Below are 24,374 nucleotides of genomic sequence, written 5' to 3'. Positions count from 1 at the left end.
AAAAAAAAAAAAATTCCCAGATAAAATTCCTTTAAACCAAATTGCATAAATGAACATAAAATGATACAGACCGTAATATATTAAAAAAATGCCCAAGCCTTGCAAAGCATATGCAAAGTCAGTGTTAAAAAGTAACAGGGTGCTCCAGAGTTTCTAAAAAGTTAGAACTTGTCACAATGAAACGGTATGACCTTGGAAAAATACTGACGATATGATGGATAGCAAAAGAGATCAAAAAATGAAATAAAAATCGCTTAAAATGGTCTCAATTTCCTAGATCGCAAATGTGATTCGAGACTAGGTTTAAAACAATTTTTTTTTAGAATTTTTCCCCCTTCCTTAGAATTTCGCAGTAAAATTGCACATTAGTAGCGGGAAGCGGTTTGCTATGCTTACACCTAATCCACTGGCTACATGCGCGACATGTTAAGAGATTGACAATATATTCTTTAAAACTGTACCATATTAAAATAGCAGCATACGGCTTGTAATGCCTTATAGATTCTTGTAGTCTTTGTGGACAGGTCCGTCTTGTGCCCATCTTGTAGTAGGATCAGTTCTCCAGATGCCACTGCTGAGCCGGCGACGAGTCACAGATTGACATGGCGACGTATCCCTTATGACTGAGGGCGTCCATGAGCTTCAAGCATTGCCCGACTGACACTTGATAGAGGCGGTTGTTTTTCTGGAGAAAGAATGTTCTCCTTATAAAATCTGGGGTTTTCTTATTCATACAAGGAGCAGTAAAACAAACCTCATACCTCATAAAACTAGTCACAAATTGTAGCGTTCCTGGAATGTCATCTATATACCCGAGCCAACCCATGGCCGCTGCAAGCTTAATGAGACGTCGCCAGGGCAACTAGCTAAGGGCGTGAGCGCTGCCAGCAAACATGGCACAGATCACCGATACGGCATGTGTGGAATGTTTCCGATGGCAAATTGTCTTTTATGTCAATGGACATGGGGGGGAGGATTTATCAGGGTTGTAAAAGTTGCCCAATCAGGTTGAAGCTTTTAATTACTAGAGATGAGCGAGTACTGTTAGGATCAGCCGATCCGAACAGCACGCTCACATAGGAATGAATGGATGTAGCCAGCACGCGGGGGTTAAGCGGCCACCCGTCGTCAAAGCGGAAGTACCAGGTGCATCCATTTATTTCTATGGAGCGTGCTGTTCGGATCGGCTGATCCGAACAGTACTCGCTCATCTCTATTAATTACCAAGGAAAATTTAAACATAAAGAGGATTGTGATTGGACGCTATGGATGACAACGACTATAACGCACCATACACAGTGGGAAGAAGGGACAGATCTCAATAAAGAAGCAAGGGAAAGAGTGAAAAAAAAAATGCAGGATTTCACAGAAAGGAGCCAAAATTTGTTAATACAATATATTACAAAAGTGTATTAGCGGCACAAATACCGCCCATAAATAAGAAGTTCTTTGAAAGTTTAGTTACTCTTTCATCTAAAATATACTTACCCCAAACACCCACTGTTGCGATCCGCCCGATCCGTGACATTTCATCAGTCGTGGAGGGTCTGAGGATCGAGTCTCCGACATATCCAAGCAGAGGAGATTGCTGAGGATGAGCTCATGTTCCTCATTATACGTCCAGATCTGGAAATGTTACACAGATGTATTGTTATTAAGGGTCTATCTGGAAGTCATCACCATGAGTATCTAAGCTTTACAATGTGTGCACTGCTCGGGGTGTGCCTTATGGTTTCTCACACTTAATGGTCCACACTAGAGATGAGCAAGCACTATTCGAAACGGTAGTTTCCAATAGCACGCTCCCATAGGAATGAATGGGAGCGGCCGGTGTGCAGGGGGTTAAGCGGCAAGACGTCGGCCCCGGCTGTGTCCATTCATTCCTATGGGAGCGTGCTATTCGAAACTACCGTTTCGAATAGTGCTTGCTCATCTCTAGTCCACACATTAACCTAAACACGTCTCACTATGATATGAGATTGCTGCATGGTCACAGATCATGACCTTATATAATATTACTACAGACTGCAAACCTGGAGCAGGGGTTGGATTTGCACTTATATTCATGCATAGAAGACTAAACCATTACCTGGTCCGAATCATTAAAGTCACAATCTTTGGCAACGACTAGCCCTCCCTTCTGACTAGGATGACCCTGGGCCACAAGACACCGATTTGTCTGCATGTTGATGAGCTGAAAAAAAAAAACAAAAAACAAAGACATAAGGACGGCGCTTTATTTGGAAGAATATTTAAATACGTCCATGGTAAAGGTTAAAAAGTCATCGGATGTCTCAGACACAGTTGGCGTATAACATATATAGGCGATGGGAGCAGTGGCTGTACTTGTGGGTTACCCATTCCCTTCTGGTCCTCATTTGTGTCATGTGACCAACACTCTGCCTCTCCAAGTACCAATATCTCATGATGAACAGTACAGTTCTATGTTAATTTCTAGGAAAACCTTATGTGAATCTTATAGGAATGGAGAAACTAACTTCCTATCCACACATAAGATGCGGAGATCACAGCCAGTAGGGGTAAGAGGTGTAAATACAAGTAACTATGTATCATCACTTCCATTCAATAGATGGGGATACATTTGGGCGCCTCTTCCCCTTCTCCTGATCTCATAGGTAAATTACCTGCGAGACTGGCAGAGGAAGGAGGGGGAAAAGCAACCTGGTCACGGGCTGGTCCTGATCACATGACCTGGGGATTAGAACGACACTGGAACCTCAGGTCCATGATAAAAGGTCTGTCAGATACAACAAGGCAAGTGTATGCGCCCGGGTGCCACCTTTAATACTCTACCTCCATCTACTGTCAGGCAGTTGGAAGTGGTGATACAAGCTTACCTGTACTGAGGAGATAAGCGGGATACTCCCATATGTCTCCCCTTGTGTCGTGACTACTCCTGCTTTGCATTGATTACTAAAACGTAAGTCGGTTTATTTTTGTCCACCTTGTTTTACAGGTTTGTTTCTATTTTCTTGTGCACCGGCAATCAATTTATGAGATCCAGATCAGAATTATGGCTGTGGATGGCAATTAAACACACATGGATCTGGTCGGAGTCTGGTTACGGTTCCATCTTAAGGAACTTCTTGGATATTAGTGCAATGTCATCTGACACCACATTCCGGTGAGTTCTGTATTAATACCTTCACATTTTTGTACAAGTAATTCTATCCCTTGGCGCCTGATCTGCCCAAATCCCATCACCTGTTCCTTAGTGTTTGCACATACAGATCCTTACATAATGCCGTTATACTGGCAGGTATTAGATTTGCTTCTGTGTATTGAATGTCTGTAGACACCTGAGCACTGGCCTGAACTCATATTCACTCACATCACAGATTCTTCCGGCATATCCATAAGGTGTCCCATGTAGCCAGATTATTAGCATCATTTACATGTCAGTGGTTATATGGCTGATCAGCATAAATTTTGCAGGCAAGGATGTATGACATAAGGTTATGGCTTACAAGACAGCACCTTAGGCAGATCATATAAATGTGGTGTTGCCAAAATTATAACCCACAGAAAATGCTGCAATTTTTTTATTAGCAAAATAAATAAAAATAATGCAAGGTATTTAGCACATTATATGAACCCCAAATGCACCTTACAAAATGCAAAAAAATAATAATAATTAAACATATTTTAGAGTGCAGTGTCCTTATGGAAAAATATTCGCTCTTACAATTGAGCACCAATGTAACAAATCTAGGAAGCTCAGGACAGTCAGCTTACCCTCCCACGTTGTAGGACTTTGGGCCGTTTCTGGCCTCTATTTACAAATACCGGCGGCTGGACTTTGGCATTGGGACCAGAAATTTGCATTTCAGGGTAAATATTGTCCAGATACCACTTAAAGGACTTGCAATTCAGTTTGTTCCTCAAGGCCACGCGATCACTGATGTCTCCGTAGTCCCTGTTTCTGAGCTCAGGTCTAAGGGCAAAATACTGCTCCTGGTGATAAAAGAAACAGTGTGACTAGGTTATTACAGTAAGGAAACGTCCATGCCGAGAATGGAGAGTCTTCTGTATACCTACCTTATAGTCATCCATCCACACATGTGCAAGGCGTAAGGAATTATGAGCCATCGTGTCATGGCCGCCGGGTGATCCATATGGACGTCTTTTCCGGAATATATGCCCAACCCTGGAGCAAGGTACAATGAGAAGGCTCCCACCGCACATCCAGATCTGAAATTATATAAAAACCCTCAAAACGGTTCTGTTTTTACACGACACAACATCCCCAACCACTGACAAGTGAATAAAGGGGAGATTGGAAGGTGACCCTATGGATGATCTTCAGTAGTGTCACGAAGAAAATTTCCTACAACCATAAACCCTTACACGATGGATAAGAGTTTTATCATTTACTGTTCTCCTCCATTCACACTTGGCAGTTATTGTGCTTACTGCTCAGAAATGAGCGAATTATAATAGTAAGCCCAGGGGAATGGGACTATAGACCAAGAGCGGAAGGCCAGGAAAAACTACACATTAGTGGGATACAGGGACTACTGAACTTAAAGGGGTTGGGCAGTGTCAGACCAATATTAAAACAAATGTTATGGATTGTATAATAAAAAGTTACATCATTTTCCAATGTACTTTCTATATCAATTTCTCACAGGTTTCTAGATCTCTGCACACCAGTGGATAAAAATCAGTCCATGGTCATGTGATGGACACAAAGGTGCACTGCTCGTTACAGTCACAGCTCAGTAATCAAACTAGTAACGAGCAGTGCACCTGTGTGTCCGTCAATCACATGACCATGGACTGATTTTTATCCTCCATTGCAAGCAGAGCTAAGCAGAGGCCGCCTCAGGTTCCGATCCAAAAGCCGGGTAGCCGTGACTGAAAGGCAGTGCACTGCACCGGCATCCAGCTGCACACTCCGCTCTGGATTAGGCCCAATAAATGGACCTAGTTGGAAGGAGGGAGTGTCTCCAGGCCGAATCACGAGGTGAATGAGCATCTCGCTTCTTTTTCCAGGAGCACAAGCCGAATACGGCCTCAAAATCCTGACCAAAAAAACTGTGTGAACTTACCCTTAAGGTAGTATTGGCTAGTTAATCGAAAAATAAACTAAACCAAATATGATCCAGGATAACCAATACAATTTTGTTCACATCAGTTATTACAATATTTGCAGTTTCATTGAGACCAGAACTGCCATTATAATACTCTGAGGTCTCTTCTGACCCTAGGGTATAAGTGGAGGCCCAAGAGAGGCGATTTAAAAAAATGATTAAAAAAAATAAAATAAAATAAATAAAAAATTGTGTTGCTCTCCTCGGCTCCGGTGAGACTCCATGCTGTCTTCCGATCTCCTGCCTGTCCAGGACCGCTGAGACCTGTGACTCAATCTCAGCCGTCATGTGACGTTGTGACACTTGTATCTATGGGTCACAGCGCCAAGAGATGCTGAGGACCAGTCACAGGCCTCAGTGGCCCCTGACATCAGTCAGTCATGCTGTAGCCCAGATAAAGCAAGTCATTTTTTTGTGTTTGATCACATCCTCTGGGCCTCCATTTATTATATTCTGGGATCCGAACTAAACCACTGGGTGAACCTTAAAAGATGAATAATATTGTGTTCCCTCTTAAACCAGGGAACATGACCTAATTAATTGTAATTGATATCAAATGCTCGATTAATTGTAATTATAATGTGGGTCACTCGCCCAGCCCTACGTTAAAGAGTTAAAAATAGCAGCCTCCCATACAAACTGACCATGGCATCTAAGTAGTTAAACAGCCACACTTGGTACCATCATTGATCACACCTGTTATTGAGAAGATTTCACCAAGATAAGATATAGTTACCCGAAATGATATCTCCAGATTTTCTCCACCCCAGATGTCCATGCCGCTGTCATATTGCCCCAGTGTTTTAAAATATTCTCTGTCCATTGCAAAAAGTCCTCCAGCCATTGTAGGAGATCTGGAATAGGAGCAAGGCACAAAAATAAAATCACTTATGTGTTATGACCCATATCATACCAGGATACAGTCTGACCAGCTGTGACGGAAAATATTCCTAGGTGCCAACCAGAATTCCCAAATACTTCGTTTTTACTAATAATTATTAGTTTCAATGAAATTTGCGAGGCGACCAGAGAAAGATGACAGCTTCAAGTGTCTGATGACTTCTGGGAAGTATTTTTTGCTCAGTTCTGGAAAGTTTAAAAAAATTAAAAATAAAAATCACTTCCATCTTGCAGCAATGAATTAATAGCGCTACAGATAGGCCGCCAACAAAACCTCATAACATTTTCCAATAAACAATCCAACTAATAGATTCAAGTACTATCCGTCTCTTGGTCAAATTAATCCTTCAGATTCCAGATCCAGAGAGCCAGGTCAAGTCTTCACATTACTAAGCATCTCTGCCAATGGGTCTCATAACAGTCCTGGCAGTCTGTGGGAGCCGAGTACTGTATATTTCCAGGCCGCTCTAATCCGGGACACAGCGTACACAGATAGTTATGACAAGAATCCAATAATAATGAGGCTTCTTATGTTCTACAGCTTTACAAGGGGGAAACAATCTAGGGCTGAACTACTACAGCGAACGCCTTACTCTCTGGCACGGCTTCTTATACTGCCAACTCCTCTACAAAATAACATTCTCCAACGCGTAGGCTGAACGTCAGATCATCCCGCCAAAGCTAGTCAGGGATGAATGGCATCAACATCTTAAAATCATCTAGTAAAGACGGAACGTATTATACTTACCGAAATGGAGCAGAGAATCCATCGGGACCTCCAAGTTCAGACAGTGGCACCGGGTCCCACTTAAAGTGAAGGCCCCAATTAAATCCACCACGTACAACAGGGGACGAGCTGTACATTAAGGTGTCCGCACTGATGATGTCAATGACTGGACACACCACAGTCTTGGGGTTTTCCTTGATGGGGGTAAGTAGAGGCTGTAACCACATCTCATTGACCTCACAGTGACTGTCCAGGAACACCAGAACATCACCTGAAAGTACAGAGGATGAAATATTACACAGGTGTAAAGGGGAAAGAAGGTAAAAGGTATTAAAGGGGTTGTCCCATCACAAGGATCCTATCTATACTGCTTGTTAATGTGGAGACATTTCCTAAATACATTGCTTCAGCAAAACTGCTTTGTTTGTCCACTATCTTACTTTATTCATTTCTCTGTTGACAGCCCTTGACTTATCTGCTCAAAAGTCAAGTGATGTATCTGCTGCTCTGAGGGGGGAGGGGGGAGGGGCTAAGTGCACAGGATCGAGCCTGGAGGGGGGGGGGGGGTACTTTATACTTTAGGGGGAAGGGGCCGCCAATACAGACCCGGCATCCGCTGTAATAGAGGTAGATGCCGGGGAGTGTAGACGCCGGCATAGGTGCTTGCAACATCGCTACGCTCCTGCCCTGCATGAAGCCAGCAGCAGCAGGAGCAATGCTGCTATTCCGGAGGGGAGGAGGGGGCGGAGGAGCGGAATAGCAGCATCGCTCCTGCCGCTGCTGGCTTCATGCAGGGCAGAAGCATAGCGATGTTGCAGGCACCTGTGCCGGCGTCTACACTCCCTGGCATCTGCCTCTCTATTACAGCGGATGCCGGGTCTGTATTACATTGTGAAGGCTGTACGTCCGATGCCTAGCTGCATCAGGAGCGCACAGGGAGGGCCAGCGGCATAGAAGCGGTGTTTTCTCGCTGCTGGATTTGCATATGTAACCCCACCCACCAATTATGCAAACAAAGCCGGAAGAAAGAAGAATTTACAGCATCGAAGACTGGTGAGTATGCGACGTGGGAATACCCCTTTAAATATGCATGACCATGGCTGTCAGAGTTGGGCTTCATCCACATGATCGTATGCAGTCTGCAGGTCACGATACGGATGACACTCAAATTGGCATTCAGGTGTCATTTGCGGTTCTCACATTCTGCTGAATGGGCCGAGCTGCAAATGGGGACAAGTATAGGACCCACTCCAGTATTTGCGGCTCTTAATGCGGACATCTTTTGATTTTCTGACACTATTTGTGTCAAATAAATTTTGTAATATACTTTATTAAGTTGTGGCTCATTTCCGTGAACTATAACACCAAAAGCAAGTTTGGACGTTTTACAATGTCCGAAATCTAACTGTTTGAAGTGACCCACCCTACATGTTACACAGCCAGTACATCATACACAGTAACATTCAGGGAGACGCAGGAACAGCTCAATACAGAAGCCAGGGGAAGAAGAAAGAGATGCAGGATTTCACAGAAAGGAGACAAAAATTGTTAATAAAGTATATTACAAAATGTATTAATGACACAAATCCTGCCATTAGACAAGTGATCACGAAGACCACGGGATATATTTAGCAGGATCATGACTGCTGGGCCTTTTATGCACCTGAAAAAATATTGAGCAATGACGATCTTGGAGCCACCTGAAATGCTTTAGGTCAGTCATCTAGATCGAGGTAGACTTGGCATGACTTTACCAAATTCTTCCAAAATCTTCAACACCCATCAGACTCCTAATTGCTCATTTACATATGTAAGTTCCCAACGCATGTGACTGCTGTGGCCAATCAGAGCTTAAGGAAAGGAATCAGGATGTCATCTGTGACGTCCGCGAGTGATGTGCCCTGTCATGTCCTTTCCTTAGGCCACTGATTGGTGCAGAGGGGATTTCTGAGGGAAAAGCTCCAGGGCACCATGGAGAATAGACAGCGGCCTGGGTCTCTGAACTATCGGGGTCAGGCGAGTATATTGGGGGGGGGGGGGAGGGGTGTTTGTTTTTCTGTCCACCTTTCCGGCTTGCTGCTACAATATTAAGTATCCTGAACAACCCCTTTAAAGTATTACTTTTATTTTTATATAGAGAATTAAAGTCACCAATATAACGGGGAAATATATGGCCGAACATAAACACTCTAATAATAGTCAACTGTTGTACTGGCAATGAAAAGGGGAAGGTCTTAAATATTCCTACCTGTAGCATGAGAGGCTCCGACCATCCTTCCACGAATAAGTCCTTCCCTCTGCTTGTTCCTCACCAGTTTCACCTTGTTGGGTAGGTTTTCCTTAATGTAATCATCTAATGGCTGCTTCAAATCTCCTGGCAAAAAAGAAAAATATTAGTGTCATTCATAAGGGTTCTCCAAACGACAGGGGGGGTAGTAGATAGTCATACATCTCCATGGCAGCCTTATCATAGCGCTATTTCATATACGGTAGCTGTGTGCATATGCCCTAAATCTATACATGTTCACTGTCTATTTTCTTACATATCGGTGGTCCTCAAACTTGACCTCCACCTATTAAGCAGCTGCTTCTCTGTCATTGTCTCTAGGGCTTGTGCAGCTGGAAGACAAGTACACGTCATGGAATAACGTCACATATAATGAGACCGATACACAATATCATCAGGTCACGGACTTCCAGCCACACGTGGTACAGGACAAGATTGCAATAAAGGTCTGACGGATTACATAGAAAGAAGGGATTATTATTACAGCCATCTTTACCAACAAAAGGGACTCCATATACCACTATGTTTGGCACAGAGTTAGACAATGACAATATATCACTATTTTTTCCTTTTCATCTTAGATGGAAATGCTCTGTTAAAAAAAAATGTAGCATACTAAAATGACCAATTGTTCAGACTTTTTTTTTTTTTTTGCAGTTTTTTGGCCACTGATAGGCTGACCGCTTCTGTTCTGTAGAGATCACTTATCGCAGCCTACATCTATTCCAGTAATAGGAGAAGAACTGCAACACCGTTCACTGTATAGCAGTGGCAGAGAGGAATTGCAGCTCCTGCCCTATGACTCGAATAGGATCAGAGTAGCAATTACACTCCGTCTACTGCTGTAGGTTCCAGCACCTGAAGGCTTCTAGTTGTTCTGTGTGGTGTGAAGTGGAGAGAGGTATAGTGTGGGAGAACCGCTATTTTTCCCCAAGACTGTTGCAGTATGTACAGGCATTTAGCTTGTAGGTCCCGGACTGGAGTAAAGTTCGGGCCAGTCCTGCAGGGCAATCCATTCCAGGCTTGGGAAACGGCCAGCAGGGATTTGTAAGTAGCACAGGTGTGCTGGTTAGTGAGAGGGAGGAGAGAGACTGAAACACTGACACAGTCAGCCAGCCTGAGAAAGCTCTGCCAAAAAGGACGCTGTTAAAGTGCCGGGTATGTGTACCCCTTGTTTACTTGTAAACCCTGTTTTGTTAGGAGGTCAGCAGTAGGCTGACCCCCTGGTTAGTGAGGGAAGAACTCGTTTAGTAAGCCGCTGGAAAGGTGTAGGTCTTTATTTGCATTTGTTTGTTTTAACATGCTGAGCAGCACTACCTGTACCTGTAAGCTTGTCTGCTGCAATAAAGATTGCTTTTGGGAAAGAAACCAGAGCTTCTGAATCCCCCGTACATCACAGTGGGGTCCATGTGTCAGACCCCCCCAGACCAGATACTAATGACCTACCTTGTGGGTATGAAACATCTATTTGAAGCCAGAAAATTCCTTTAAGGCAGAGGCTCCAAGTTGTGTAAACACAGCTTTTTTTGTTGCAGATTTTGTTGGGGTTTTTGAGCCAAAGCCAAGAATGGCTACAAAAGAACTGGAAAATATATAAGAAGTTCTTATACTTCTACTCAATCCACTCCTGGTTCTGGCTCAAAAAACTGCAACAAAAAAAGCTGCGCTTCCACAACATTCGTTCACACTGAGTTTTTTTTAATCAGGATTTTGGTCAGGAAAAATCCGCTTAAAATTCGTGTGGTGTTTTTTGAGGCGTTTTTTGAATGTGCAAATGCATTATTTTCAAAAAAGTTTCGCGGTTTTTGAGGCAGCTTTTGACAATTCCACGTCAAACGCGTACAAAAACCGGGAGGTGAATTTTCCGTCTCTAATTGACATGCATTGATTTTTTTCCAGCCAGAATCCGCCTGAAGAATAGACATGTTGCTTCTTTTTTCCGCTAGCGGAAATAAATTATAAGCAGATTACATAGGACTGTATGGTGAGGCGTTTTTTGGAGAAGGATTTTAAGGCGGATTTCGCCTCAAAATCCTGACCAAAACACTCTGTGTGAACTCAGCCGTAGCCTAAAAGGCATTCTGTACCTGATAAAAAGATTTGAAATGGAGTCTAACTAAATTTGACATCACTTTGGAAGTTCTCACCTAGATCACTGTTATCATCCACAAGTATGATTTCCTGTAGAAGATTGGGCGGTGTGCGGTCTAACACGCTGTGCACTGTTCTCAGAAGGGCAGAAAAGGCTTCATTGTAGAAACAAATCACAATACTGGCGAGGGGCAGCTCTGTGGGGTAAATCTTTTTAGCACACCTGCCAATGAAAATGTAATAATGGTAAGTCACACAGTCAGTGCATACTGGGAGTGAACCCCACCACCACCCCAAAAAACTTGTAACTACTTTAAAAACTTTGACAGTGTCCATTACTAGATTTACAAACACCATCCCCCATATTAGGAAAGTGCTTTTGACTCTAAGCCAGCATCCATATTAACCCAATGTAAGGAATATCAGACATAAGAAAGTCTTCACTGAGACATACACTCACCGGCCACTTTATTAGGTACACCATGCTAGTAACGGGTTGGACCCCCTTTTGCCTTCAGAACTGCCTCAATTCTTCGTGGCATAGATTCAACAAGGTGCTGGAAGCATTCCTCAGAGATTTTGGTCCATATTGACATGATGGCATCACACAGTTGCCGCAGATTTGTCGGCTGCACATCCATGATGCGAATCTCCTGTTCCACCACATCCCAAAGATGCTCTATTGGATTGAGATCTGGTGACTGTGGAGGCCATTGGAGTACAGTGAACTCATTGTCATGTTCAAGAAACCAGTCTGAGATGATTCCAGCTTTATGACATGGCATTGCATTATCCTGCTGAAAGTAGCCATCAGATGTTGGGTACATTATTGTCATAAAGGGATGGACATGGTCAGCAACAATACTCAGGTAGGCTTTGGCGTTGCAACGATGCTCAATTGGTACCAAGGGGCCCAAAGAGTGCCAAGAAAACATTCCCCACACCATGACACCACCACCACCAGCCTGAACCGTTGATACAAGGCAGGATGGATCCATGCTTTCATGTTGTTGACGCCAAATTCTGACCCTACCATCCGAATGTCGCAGCAGAAATCGAGACTCATCAGACCAGGCAACGTTTTTCCAATCTTCAATTGTCCAATTTCGATGAGCTTGTGCAAATTGTAGCCTCAGTTTCCTGTTCTTAGCTGAAAGGAGTGGCACCCGGTGTGGTCTTCTGCTGCTGTAGCCCATCTGCCTCAAAGTTCGACGTACTGTGCGTTCAGAGATGCTCTTCTGGCTACCTTGGTTGTAACGGGTGGCTATTTGAGTCACTGTTGCCTTTCTATCAGCTCGATCCAGTCTGGCCATTCTCCTCTGACCTCTGGCATCAACAACGCATTTCCGCCCACAGAACTGCCGCTCACTGGATGTTTTTTCTTTTTCGGACCATTCTCTGTAAACCCTAGAGATGGTTGTGCGTGAAAATCCCAGTAGATCAGCAGTTTCTGAAATACTCAGACCAGCCCTTCTGGCACCAACAACCATGCCACGTTCAAAGGCACTCAAATCACCTTTCTTCCCCATACTGATGCTCGGTTTGAACTGCAGAAGATTGTCTTGACCATGTCTACATGCCTAAATGCACTGAGTTGCCGCCATGTGATTGGCTGATTAGAAATTAAGTGTTAACGAGCAGTTGGACAGGTGTACCTAATAAAGTGGCCGGTGAGTGTAGAACGCTGGTTAGGATGGCAGAACCCGCGACGCAAGCCTGCAAATGGCTCTGTATCGTATAGAACAAGCTGCCAATTATCAAATTGACAACATATGTATATACTATATGAATGGCGTTTACTTACCACATTGCATCGTACTCTATATTGGGGTTTGGGCTGTGTGTTTAGGGTGCAATAGTTTACAGCGCAAAAATGGAATAGACAAATGACACAAATACTCTGCAGATGTTTGCGTAAGAATTCTTCAGTAGGAGCAGCTGTTATAAGGGATGTATAGATTATTTACTGGAGTACGGTCAGAATATAGATGTCAGGAATGTGCGTGCCGCCATGTGATGCTCAGCTGTTGTATGGCCTCACACTGGAAGACTTCATGGGGGAATCCAATAAAGTCCTCAGTCAGTCGGATGGGGGGGTAGGGGTGTCACACAATACCCTGCAACGCACTATCCTTTAACCCATTCACTGGCATTTTATGGGCCTGTTCAGTGGGAACTATTATCTAACGTGGTTCAAAGTCATAACTCCAACTATAAAACCACTTTACATAAATGAAGAGTGCCGGTCAATCGAAGATATATCTTATCAAATAAATAACATTTGATCTTAACTTATTAGGCTGTTCTCCTCCTCCTCCTTGTTCAGGCATTTTACCTCTATTGAGACCCCAGAGTATCATTAGCGGAGGCCCATGGAAGGGATCATGACTAGAGATGAGCGAACACTGTTCGGAACAGCCGTTCCGAACAGCACGCTCCCATAGAAATGAATGGAAGCGGCCAGCACGCGGGGGGGTTAAGCGGCCGGCCACTGGCAAAGTCTACGTGCCATTTGCTTCCATTCATTTCTATGGGAGCGTGCTGTTCGGATCGGCTGATCCGAACAGTGTTCGCTCATCTCCAATCGTGACGCTTTTGTCTATGTATCACGACACCACATAACCACTGAGGCCCGATCACAGGCCTCAACAGTCCTTGATGTCATTAGCGACGTTAAGGACGGCTCTGGGGGATGACCTAAGACCAGTTCTGGGGCCCAGGGGAGGCAAGTAAAGTTTTTGTTTTTTACCCTCCCCTCATTATACTCTGAGGTATGAAGAGAAAATATAATAGCAGTAAGTATAACAGTAAGGGGGCGTTCACACTACCGTCTGTGTCCGACAGGTAGTGTCTGCTCCTAGTGTCCGCTCAAAATCTCGCACGGACACTAGGAGCGGACACTAGCTGTGTCCGTGACATCTGTCATTTATTTAAATGGGCATCGGGTACGTTCTTTTGCACTCCGTGCCCTTCCTTCCCTGTCCGCATGTAAAGATGTCCGACTTCTCAAGCGGAGAGAAGAACCATACATGTCAGGTTTTTTCTGTCCACTTGAGAAGTCGGACATCTTTACTTGCGGACAGGGAAGGAAGGGCACGGAGTGCAAAAGAACACACTCAATGCCCATTTAAATAAATGACAGGCGTCACGGACACAGCTAGTCTCCGCGCCAGATTTTGAGCGGACACTAGGAGCGGACACTACCTGTCGGACACAGACGGTAGTGTGAACGCCCCCTTACAGTAGGTAGAAGCTCAGAATACTGTAAAAACCAACGTGCACAACATCACGTCCGATAACCAGATTGATGGTTGGTTTTGGTTTCTTTCCGAAAAGTTGCCCAGCCCTTCCCCAGAGCCTATTACTATGTAGACGGTGCAGCTCCAACACATATAGAGGCAAAACCATTACAAAGAGATAGCCAGTATGTAACAAAGGGCGGTCTCCGGGGGTGACTTCTATATAAGAATGAAATAATCTCATCTGCCTGCCATATGATAACTTCAGAAAAGAGATCAATCACTTTATAGGAGGAATTGAAAAGGATTTCTGTTTCATCCCTGTGTGGACATACTTGGGATCTCGGGTATCTGGGATGTCTCTGTGATACCCCAATCTATTGCTGATCAGCATATTGAAGGCGTGTTTCTGATAGCCAACATCCCGTACATCCTGATCTTGTTCATTGAAGATCATACCTGGAAGGCAGAATGTAAAATATTAATATCATTATGGAGAGAAAACATGTCTATCAGGCAACAAACCTCACGGGAGAGAGGCCATAACACACCGCCGTACAAGAAGAAGTAGCACTTCTCCTAAAGCAAAAACGAAAAAAGAACTGGACTCCGCATAAAGGAAATGACTTGAACAGATTTTTGGTTTTAGGCAAGGCTCCCACTTTGTGACAAGTCAGTTTATAATTTCTGGTCACATTGTATACTGGATGTTTACTCCAAAGCAAGCAATCTTAATCTGCACTCTTGTAAGGGCAAAGGGAGCATCTGCATTAACCCTTTCACCAGATAGCGGTGCCACGTTGCTTTGTGCAACTCTTGCCAGTCATTACATAGTTACCAGTTTATTCCTTCCTTATTTAACGCTCCTGGAAATTCTTACAGAAGAACCCAAGGCAGCCTTAAAGGGGACCTGCGTCAGGTCTGAAAAGCATGAAGACATACATTGTCAGATAGGCGCCGTCACCCTATGCATATGGCTGTTTTATATCATGTTCCCTGAAAACCTGTTCAATATCATTTGTATCGACAACTTAGAGGACCTCTCACCAGGTCTGAAAAGATTAACTTGTCCCATAGGCGCTGACACTCTGAGCATTTTGTAGTTTTGTTTTTCAGATCTGATAAGCTATTTCAGAGATAAGCCCTTTTAATGTTGTTGCAAATTAGTTTATAGTAGCCAAGTGGGCGGTAACAATGTGGTTTCTCTGGGGGTGTATGTTATGCATTGTTACCACCCACTTGGCTAGTAGACCCTAATCTGCATCAGCACTGTCAGCTCCCAACTCACCCCTAATGGCATATGTTGGGGAACAGAAGGCTCGGGTTATTCAACTTTCCCAATCTTCTCACAGTTGTCCCAGTAGCTTTCCCGTAACTGCATGTAAATGTATAGGGGACAACAACTACGGATAGATAATTGCACCGAATCTTCAGGATACAACACCAATGGCTCATTGTCTAAGGTGCAAGTAGTGTGACCCACCAACCAGCACTACCACGAAGAGGCCGCAGCCGCAGAAAGATGCCGTCTTTATATTTTGTCAGCTCTGTGCAGTTTTTTCCAGACAGCCACACGGTACCCATAGCTTATAATAGGAATTATAGTGAAGACATGTATTTAAAAGGAGTCTGTCACCATGGTGAAGGATACTACAGCAAGCCAGCAACACAAATAGGACACACTTAGCTGAATGTAACGTCTTGTTTCCCACAAAGATTTGTGCATCCATTTCTGAGATGTTCTTTTATTTCACAATAAGCAAATGAGCAGTCTGGAGCACTAGGGGCGGCTCGGGTGCTCCAAAGTACTAGGCCCATACTGCTCTGATACAGACTCCTTCCCCGTATCTGCCTCAAAATCCTGACCAAAAAGACGGCTTCCATTGAAATCAATGGGAGGTGGCAAGTTCATTTTTCCTGGAGCCGTTAGTTATTTTTTATTATTTTTATTTATTTATATAGCACCATTAATTCCATGGTGCTGTACATTATTATATTAATCCCATGGTGCTGTACATTATTATAGTCCCATTCATTTTGGCCTAATCCAGAGCGGAGAGCGTGGCTGGATGCCGATGCACTACACTGGCATCCAGTCACAGCTACCCATATTTTGGACCGAAACCTGAGGCAGCCTCTGCCTCAGGTTCCGGTCCAAAAAAACCCTGTGTGAACTTACCCTCATAGGGTGATCCTGACGTATCCAACTGTATGGCTGGTTCAATATGCTTCATCCTGGTGACAGTCCCTTTAAATAAACCCAAGATGTAGCCTATATATAGTTTCCTTTCAGGGAATATATGCACCATAGACAATCCTATAGGATTCCAGATTATATTTACATTACAACCAATTTCTGCACATAAAATACTGCACAGTGTGAATAAGGCAGCTGATGTAGTAAGCCAAGCTCCAGGGAGCTCTAAATCACAAGGGGGAGTAAATGGTCACAGCGAGTCTATGTAATTGTATCTTATTTTTAGAAGGAACTCATATGTAACTGGAAACTTGTTTCTTACTTTTTGTTTCGAGATCCTTGCACTTTCTTGAGAAGAAAGTGTGAAATGCACGAACAAATGTTTGTAGGGACACTTTAGTGACCCAAGAAGCACACTGTTTGCCCGAAATGTGGTCTGCTCTTTGGCGACTCAGTGATGTCTGGTTTTAGTAAGATGTATGGAGATTGGGATAAGATGGACTGGACAGTTTCCAGTCAGGATGTGGGAAGATTTATACACATAAAAGTGAGGCCCATGCTCAGCCATGGTGGTCTAGAAACCAGCAAACAGGGATAGGATAGAGGTATCCATGCTACCGGCCGCAGGGAAGGGTCCTACCAAATACCCTATACCCACAGTGCAATCTAAGACTTGGATATATATGGCATATCCACATTATATTCCATAGGATAAATGCAGACCCCACCTTTGGGAACCTAACCACTGAGGCGAACAGGGATCCCAATACATCCAGGCAAAGGGCATGTCCACAGCTATCATCATTCACTTCTATGTGGGTTGGAGGACCCCCAATCTCCACACACTTGGGGTTCCCAGGGGTGAAGCCTGCACGCAGCATATTCATACAGTATTTACAGGCAAGTCCACAGTGAATGGAACAAAAATAGGCAAATTAGGCTGCAAATCTAAGACAAACCGTTGCTTATTTGCTATGGATTTCACACTATGCGTCCTTAGGATAGGTCATCAGTATGTAATTGAAAGGGGTCTGACATAAGGGACCACCACCAATCAGATTTTAGAAGCAGTCACTGTGCTGATGACATCACTTTCATCGTTCGCATGGTAGAGAAACAGCTCAGTCCTACTTAAGTGAATGGGGTCGAGCTGAAATACCCAGCCTAGTACCTACGATATGTCGGGAGTGGTGCTTCATATTCATGCTTATCCAAACACTATAGCCTCTTCAACCAGCTGATCAGTGGGGGTCCTGGGGTCTGAATCCCTCCAATCACATATTGATGACCTATGCAGGACAGACCATAAATGTACAAGTCCTGGATAAGCCCTTTAAAATCTGCTTACGTGTGGATGTGTTTTCACAATCTCATTCACTTTGCTGATACTGTAAAACAGTACAGAGGAAATGTGTTACGAGACCATGAAATAGGGTGAAATGTCTGGAACGGTCCAGCCGTAGAAGTTGGATCTGCTGCATATTTTCGGCAGGAAGTCTTCAGCGGAACCTGGCCAAGGGTCTGACCCCTGCGGACGAAGCATTCGAGACATTTCACCGTATGACATGGTCACTTGAACACATTTTCCCTGTAGTGTACAAACGGGACAACTCCTTCAATCACCAACATACCCGTTCTACAAAGTGAAAAAAAAATTAAGAAAAAAAATTGCTTAAAAAAAAAACCCTGAGAAAATCCAGTAACGTATTTCTTAATTAAGTGCAGATCTTAGATGTGTAACTCATACCAGTAAGTTCATGTATCAGTAGCTGGCATGGGCGCACGCTGTGTATTTCCGGAGTTACAACCTAGGTATGACCGATTTAATTTATCTTGTGCCAATTTCTCTGCAGCAGATTAGCCGTGACTAGGACCACTGCCAGCCGCGCTGACTACTACTCCTACTACTCACAGAGGCTGGATACAGGCAATGCTAATCCAGGTTATTTCTACAGATCTGCAGAGGTCCCACCAGCTACCTCGTCCATACAAATAACTCACAAATGATTACCTTGCCCAAGTCATGCCATGCAGCCAAGTCTTACAAACCACAGACTGACATAAGCGAACTCCACCAACACCAACAGAATTTCCGAAATTATTTTCCTTGGCCTACATCGGCCGCAGGGACATAACCTATCCCAGATCGAGCAAGTAGTCATCTGATCAGAGTGTAGGCTCACCAATACTTGGTCCCAAAATCAGAAAAACTTTCCCAGGATTCATCCGCCCCAACAAAGATGAGATGAAGCAGCATCTCCGGCAGTCCCTTTGAAATTAATGAAACAACAAATGCTATCCAACCTGCAGAAAATGACTTGTGATTGGTGGGCTCAGCAGTGGGACCCCCACCACTCAGCAAGTTACCCCCTATTCTTGCTATGAGCAGAATATGCCTTTAAAAGGGAGTCTGTCAAACCTGCCACACAGTTAGATAGGTCAGGGTCACCTGACACTTCCCCCACCAAAAATCATTCACAAAAATCCAGGACCACCCGAGCTTGTAATAACTGAAGTGTAGAAGCGGCGCGGGAGTATAGACGAGCCGAAGGTGCCTCCTCATAAAGGAGGACGTACGTCACAAGTGTGAGGACCAAATCGGGAAAGCCCTCCCAAGACGAGTCATCAGGTTGGGAAAAAGGAGCCGCGCTCACGTCCGTTTCACAGCAAACGTTTCTTTTATGGGTACACAGCAGGATTGGTGGATTGATGGTCTGTTGCTGTGTACCAATAAAAGAAATGTTTGCTGTGAAACGGACGTGAGCGCGGCTCCTTTTTTTCCAATCTGACAATTCGTCTTGGGAGGGATTTCCCAATTTGGTCCTTAGACCTATGAAAATTAATGACTCAGGCAACACGGTGGCTCAGTGGTTAGCACTGCAGCTTTGCAGCGCTGCAGTCCTGGGTTCAAATCTGCAAGGAGTTTGTATGTTCTCCCGTGTTTGCGTGGATTTCCTCCCATTCTACAAAGACATACTGATAGGGAAAAATGCACATTGTGATCTCTGTATGGGGCTCCCAATCTACATAAAAAATAAATAAATAATGGACCCTTGATGTCCGTCAAGAAAGAAAATTAATGACTCTGTTACTGAGATATTAATTTATTTCAGAATATGCAAATGAGCAGTCTGGAGCACTGAAGGTGGCTCCATGGCTCCAAACTGCTATTGCTATACTCCTCACCTCTCTAATACGCCCTTCTTCCCATTTCCTTTCTTTAAGTGACGTCTCCAAGGAGCTATACTGAAATCTTACCTGATGGCCCTGTGGAACATAGCAGTTTGGAGCAGTGGGGTCGTCCTTGGTGCTCCAAATAATTTATTTAGAATATGCAAATGAGCTAATATCTTTGCAATGGAGGCACCGATTTACATTCAGGTGAGCCTGACCTATTTGTGTTATTGGTTTTATATGTTTCAGACTCCTTTTTAAAGGAGTTTTCCTCACTGGTTAGGAGAGGTGTCAGATTAGTGGGGGTCTGACTGCTTGGAACCCCTTGTTATCATGAGAACGGAACTACCTGAATGACAAGTGTGAATGGGGCAATAGAGAACACGTGACCATCAATCTATTCACTTCTATAGCCAAATACAGCGCTCTATCAGTCCTATAGAAGTGTATGGAGAGACAGCAACACAAGGGGACCAGTATTCTATTCACATAGCAGCCTGTGTTCATGTCAGACATCCCCTAGCGATAAGACACTAATGTAGGGTCACTGCTTTGGAGAAGTCCATTCCCCTGTTCCCCTTTAAATGCTTTATAATAACTTGTAACGCTGGGGTCCTGGTTCACACTGAGGAGTGTTACAGGCAGTGCTTGCTGGGTAAAGGATATGCAAATTAGCTAAGGATACTTCTTCAGCACATCTTATACATTGTTTCTAGTTCTTACCCATTTCTGGGGAGAAATTGCCATTGGTTTCCACAAAGTTTCCTATATGATTTCCCAGCTGGTCTCCCACACGACCCTTGTTAGATCCATCAGAATCCATCCCGGCTGACTCCCGGGAAAAGCGGGGGTACGTTTTCTTGGGGAAGGGTTTGTACGGCTCCAGCCCCTTGATGGACACATGTCTGACGCCTTGGCTCTCTTCGCTAAAGTTGAAATAAATAAAGAGCAGAAGTGTCCAGGTCACAGAGGTGAAGAGGCACCCATAGCAGAAACAGCGGAGCGCGGCGCTGCCCATGGTAACCCTAGCATTGTCGAGGGGCCATTCTCAAGTCCCTGCAAGACGACAGAAAGGACAAAAGGACAATATTAAGAAAAACACAAGTAATTAAGCAATAACAGTAATGAGTGATCCAAAACCCCAAACCTCCCCCTCCCCCGGGACTACATGCTCCTATGTGCTGAGGTCAGATTAGACTCCCTCTTACATATTAACTGCAAGCCAGATGTCCATGTGTCACCCGGGTCACCCTGCAGGGAGGGCTATTGTGTGGCTGCAGCCCCTCATCATTCACACAGCTGCTGCGGCACAGCCCGACTACGTGTAACACCCACCACCAAGTCACCCAGCAAGCACACACTACGGAGCCCGGGGCCCTGCACCAAGCTGCTTACCTGGGGCCCCTTCCAGAGTGGTCTGAGGGAAGACTGGCCGCAGTCTCCGCCCACACAATGACGACACGACCAAGCCCCGCCCCTCACTCCGTGTATCAACCAAAGCTATTCACAAGAAGGGCGTGATACTAGAGCCATGACGTCATGTATGGGCGGTGCAAACTTACAAGCAGACAGCGGCGACTTACCAGACGGCAGAGGCCGAATTGTGCCGTACGTCATTGTCTCCTGTCAGAAGCCATATTGGCTTGGTCTGTACAACCACATTGCAGTGATTTTGCACTACGGGAAAATGGTCGTCTTGTTATAGTATATTGCAAAGATAAGTGATATTGTTTATTGTGCAGAATGTGAAGAATGACAGTAATTTCGTGTTTTTCTGCATTACTGACATCCAGTTACTGACTGACATAAAATGATGAATAAACCTGCTACAAACAACATAAAACGTCTTTTATTGATAGGTACTTAGAAAACACTCTCAGGGATACTATTTTAGGTAGGAAAGTAAATGGATGTTGTTCATAAGATGTGTTGGATTCCTTCCAAGTGTTCCTGTTTAGGGAAAACCTCCCTACTTTTCATCCAAATCCCTCTGTCTTTCATTGCTCTTCAGGATATGTTCACCTTTGCACCAGAGTCTCATCAGTCTTAATGTCCGCCTGAAATTGTGCAGATTTGTTTTTATCATTTTCAGTTTTAAAACAAGACTTCCGCCAGTCTCATATTTTAGCGCTATGTCCGTCCGTTGTTCTGGTTCTCCGATGGATCAGAACAACAAACGTTGGATCCCCCCATAAATGGAAACTTAGGGACCCCCTGAACAGAAACCAAATCCGCTTAAAAAGTGGTTACTATTGGAAACCTGTGGACCCCGTAGACCAGTGATGGCAAACCTTTTAGAGACCGAGTGCCCAAACTGCAAACCAAAACCCACTAAATTACTACAAAGTGCCAACATGGCAATGTAACCTTAATACTCTGCAGAGCCACAATTGTGGACAGTTATGGACCCGCAAATTATAGTTGTGCAAATGGGGCTTTATAGAGCTTTCAATAATACAAACCACTTTGTACTGAAAGGTAATGGTTTGCATTTGGTATACTTTTATACTTTTGAACAATTAAAGGGATTCTATCATTAAAATCACATTTTTTCTTGATCACATGTAGGAATAGCTTTAAGAAAGGCTATTCTTCTCCTACCTTTAGATGCCTTCTCTGCGCCGCCGTTCGGTAGAAATCCTGGTTTTTGTCTATATGCAAATGAGTTCTCTTGCAGCACTGGGGGCAGTCCCCGGGGCTCAAACAGCACTGGGGGCATCCCCTATGCTGCAAGAGAAATCTCCAGCGCCGCCTCCATCTTCTTCAGGAACAGCCTCTCTGCGCATCTTCTTCCGGAGCTGGGTTCAAACTTCTATGCATGCGAAGTCGGCTCTGCCATCGGGACTCGGGAAGAGCCGACTGCACACGGCCATTTTTTTGTGGCCGCGAGCGTAAGCGGCCACAAAAAAATGGTTGCGCGCAGGTGCTGTCGGCTCTGCCATCGGGACTCGGGCAGAGCCGACAGCACCTGCGCGCAACCATTTTTTTTTGCGCATGCATAGAAGTTTGAACCCAGCTCTGGAAGAAGATGCGCAGAGCCTTTTAGGCTCCAGTATTATATGCTCCAGAGTTGCCCCCCACAGTATTATATGCTCTACAGTTGGGCTCTAAGCTCCACAGTGGACCCCACACAGTATTATATACTCCACTTTGGGTGCCTACACAGTAGTATATGGTCCACAGTGGCCCCAGATAGTATTATATGCTCTACTTTGAGCCCCCACTCAGTATGATATGCTCCACAGTGGGCCCTCACACAGTATTATATGCTACTTATCTTACCTCCCATGAAGAGTAGCCAGACATCCTCCTCCTTCTGACTGCAGGCGCTGATGAATGACATCATCTTGTCTGCGTCAGAGCAGAGGTCACACTCTGCTATCAGTGTAAGCTGCTGTCCTGCTGTCTTCAACTGTATTTGCACATACAGCTGAAGCAGTGATCACTCACTAACTAATCCTGTGCTGGATTACCCGTTAGTGAGCAATGAGGGTGATGCCGCGCTTGCCAACAGAGAGGGTTCTGAGTGCCCCCTCTATCACAAGTGCCATAGGTTCACCAACACGGCCATAGACTATAATGGGTTCCCCTGGGTTTCCATCCTCAGAGAGATGCACTTGGAAGTGAAGGAGACTGGTTACAGATGGGGCAGCTGAAGTCAGCCACCTTCAATTTCAGGGGCAGCGTGTCTTTATCCTGTTAGTACAGTATGCTGAGGCCATGCAGAGACATGTCAGTCTACAAGCAGGGGCGGAGCTTAGCAGCAGATAATGAAGCTCGTTGATGTAAAGCCACACCCCTAAAGCCCTTTTCTGCTCATTTGCATAGGGATAAAAGGATGATTTTTACAAGAATGGAACTGAGGTCCTGAATAAGAAATACATTAGTGCAATCTGCACTGACAACCCTACAAGGTACTGTCATTAGCTTATATCTCATTTTTGTGTTGACAGACTCCCTTTAACACTTTTTTTGGAATAATGCTCCACTTTGGGGGCACCTTCATTTTGAGGGCTGTGATTAATAGGGCTGTGAGGAACGTCTATAACAAACGTATTAGGAGATGACAGAGCTGAGTGCAGTCTTTGACTATCTGTGTCAGGCTTTGAATCCAACACAGAACGCATGTCCAATCACTGCAATGAAATGGGAAACCCAAGCTTGCCATTCTTTTGACTGCAGAGGTCTCAGCAGTGGGACCCCCCTATGAGCAGACACTTATTCTGTGTATACGGGTATATTTTCAGCTTAAATCCAGTCAACATCTGCCAGGAGTTTGTATATCACCCCATATTTGTGTGGGTTTCTTCCCAAACAACATACTAATAGGGAATTTAGATTGTGAGCTCTTCTTGGGTCATACTGACGGCAATATCTATGTGTGGTGGAAAATAATGGTGATATATAGCATGCAAACTAAATAAAAATAAGTGTTGATTCTGAGAAAACTTCTTTAAAGGGGCTCTATCAGCAAAATCATGCTGATAGAGCCCCACATATGCGTGCATAGCCTTTAAAAAGGCCATTCAGGCACTGTAAAAGTTAAATTAAACTACCCCGCCGTTTTAAAATAATAACTTAAAAAAGAATGTGATCTACTTACTGAAGGTGCACGCTGGGCGGGCATTCAGGGTGCGCCGTCTTC

The 24,374-nt window shown here is 44.4% G+C and overlaps 1 protein-coding gene across 1 annotated transcript; it reads right to left on the bottom strand.

Annotated features, from left to right (window-relative positions):
* Positions 1-21,174, bottom strand: GALNT11 (polypeptide N-acetylgalactosaminyltransferase 11). Its single transcript, XM_075271502.1, has 12 exons — positions 21,125-21,174; positions 20,453-20,785; positions 14,694-14,817; positions 11,176-11,342; positions 8,990-9,115; positions 6,763-7,012; positions 5,851-5,968; positions 4,060-4,212; positions 3,757-3,975; positions 2,090-2,194; positions 1,489-1,626; positions 1-685 (listed from the first exon to the last, which is right to left on the bottom strand). Exons 2-12 carry the CDS (start codon positions 20,745-20,747, stop codon positions 554-556), a joined length of 1,827 nt encoding a protein of 608 aa, XP_075127603.1. The 5' UTR covers positions 20,748-20,785; positions 21,125-21,174; the 3' UTR covers positions 1-553.
* Between the last annotated feature and the right edge of the window lie 3,200 nt (positions 21,175-24,374).

The sequence above is a fragment of the Leptodactylus fuscus genome, chromosome 4, assembly GCF_031893055.1.
Source record: "Leptodactylus fuscus isolate aLepFus1 chromosome 4, aLepFus1.hap2, whole genome shotgun sequence".
Taxonomy (NCBI): Eukaryota; Metazoa; Chordata; class Amphibia; order Anura; family Leptodactylidae; genus Leptodactylus; species Leptodactylus fuscus.
This window is presented reverse-complemented; position numbering and strand designations above follow the sequence as displayed.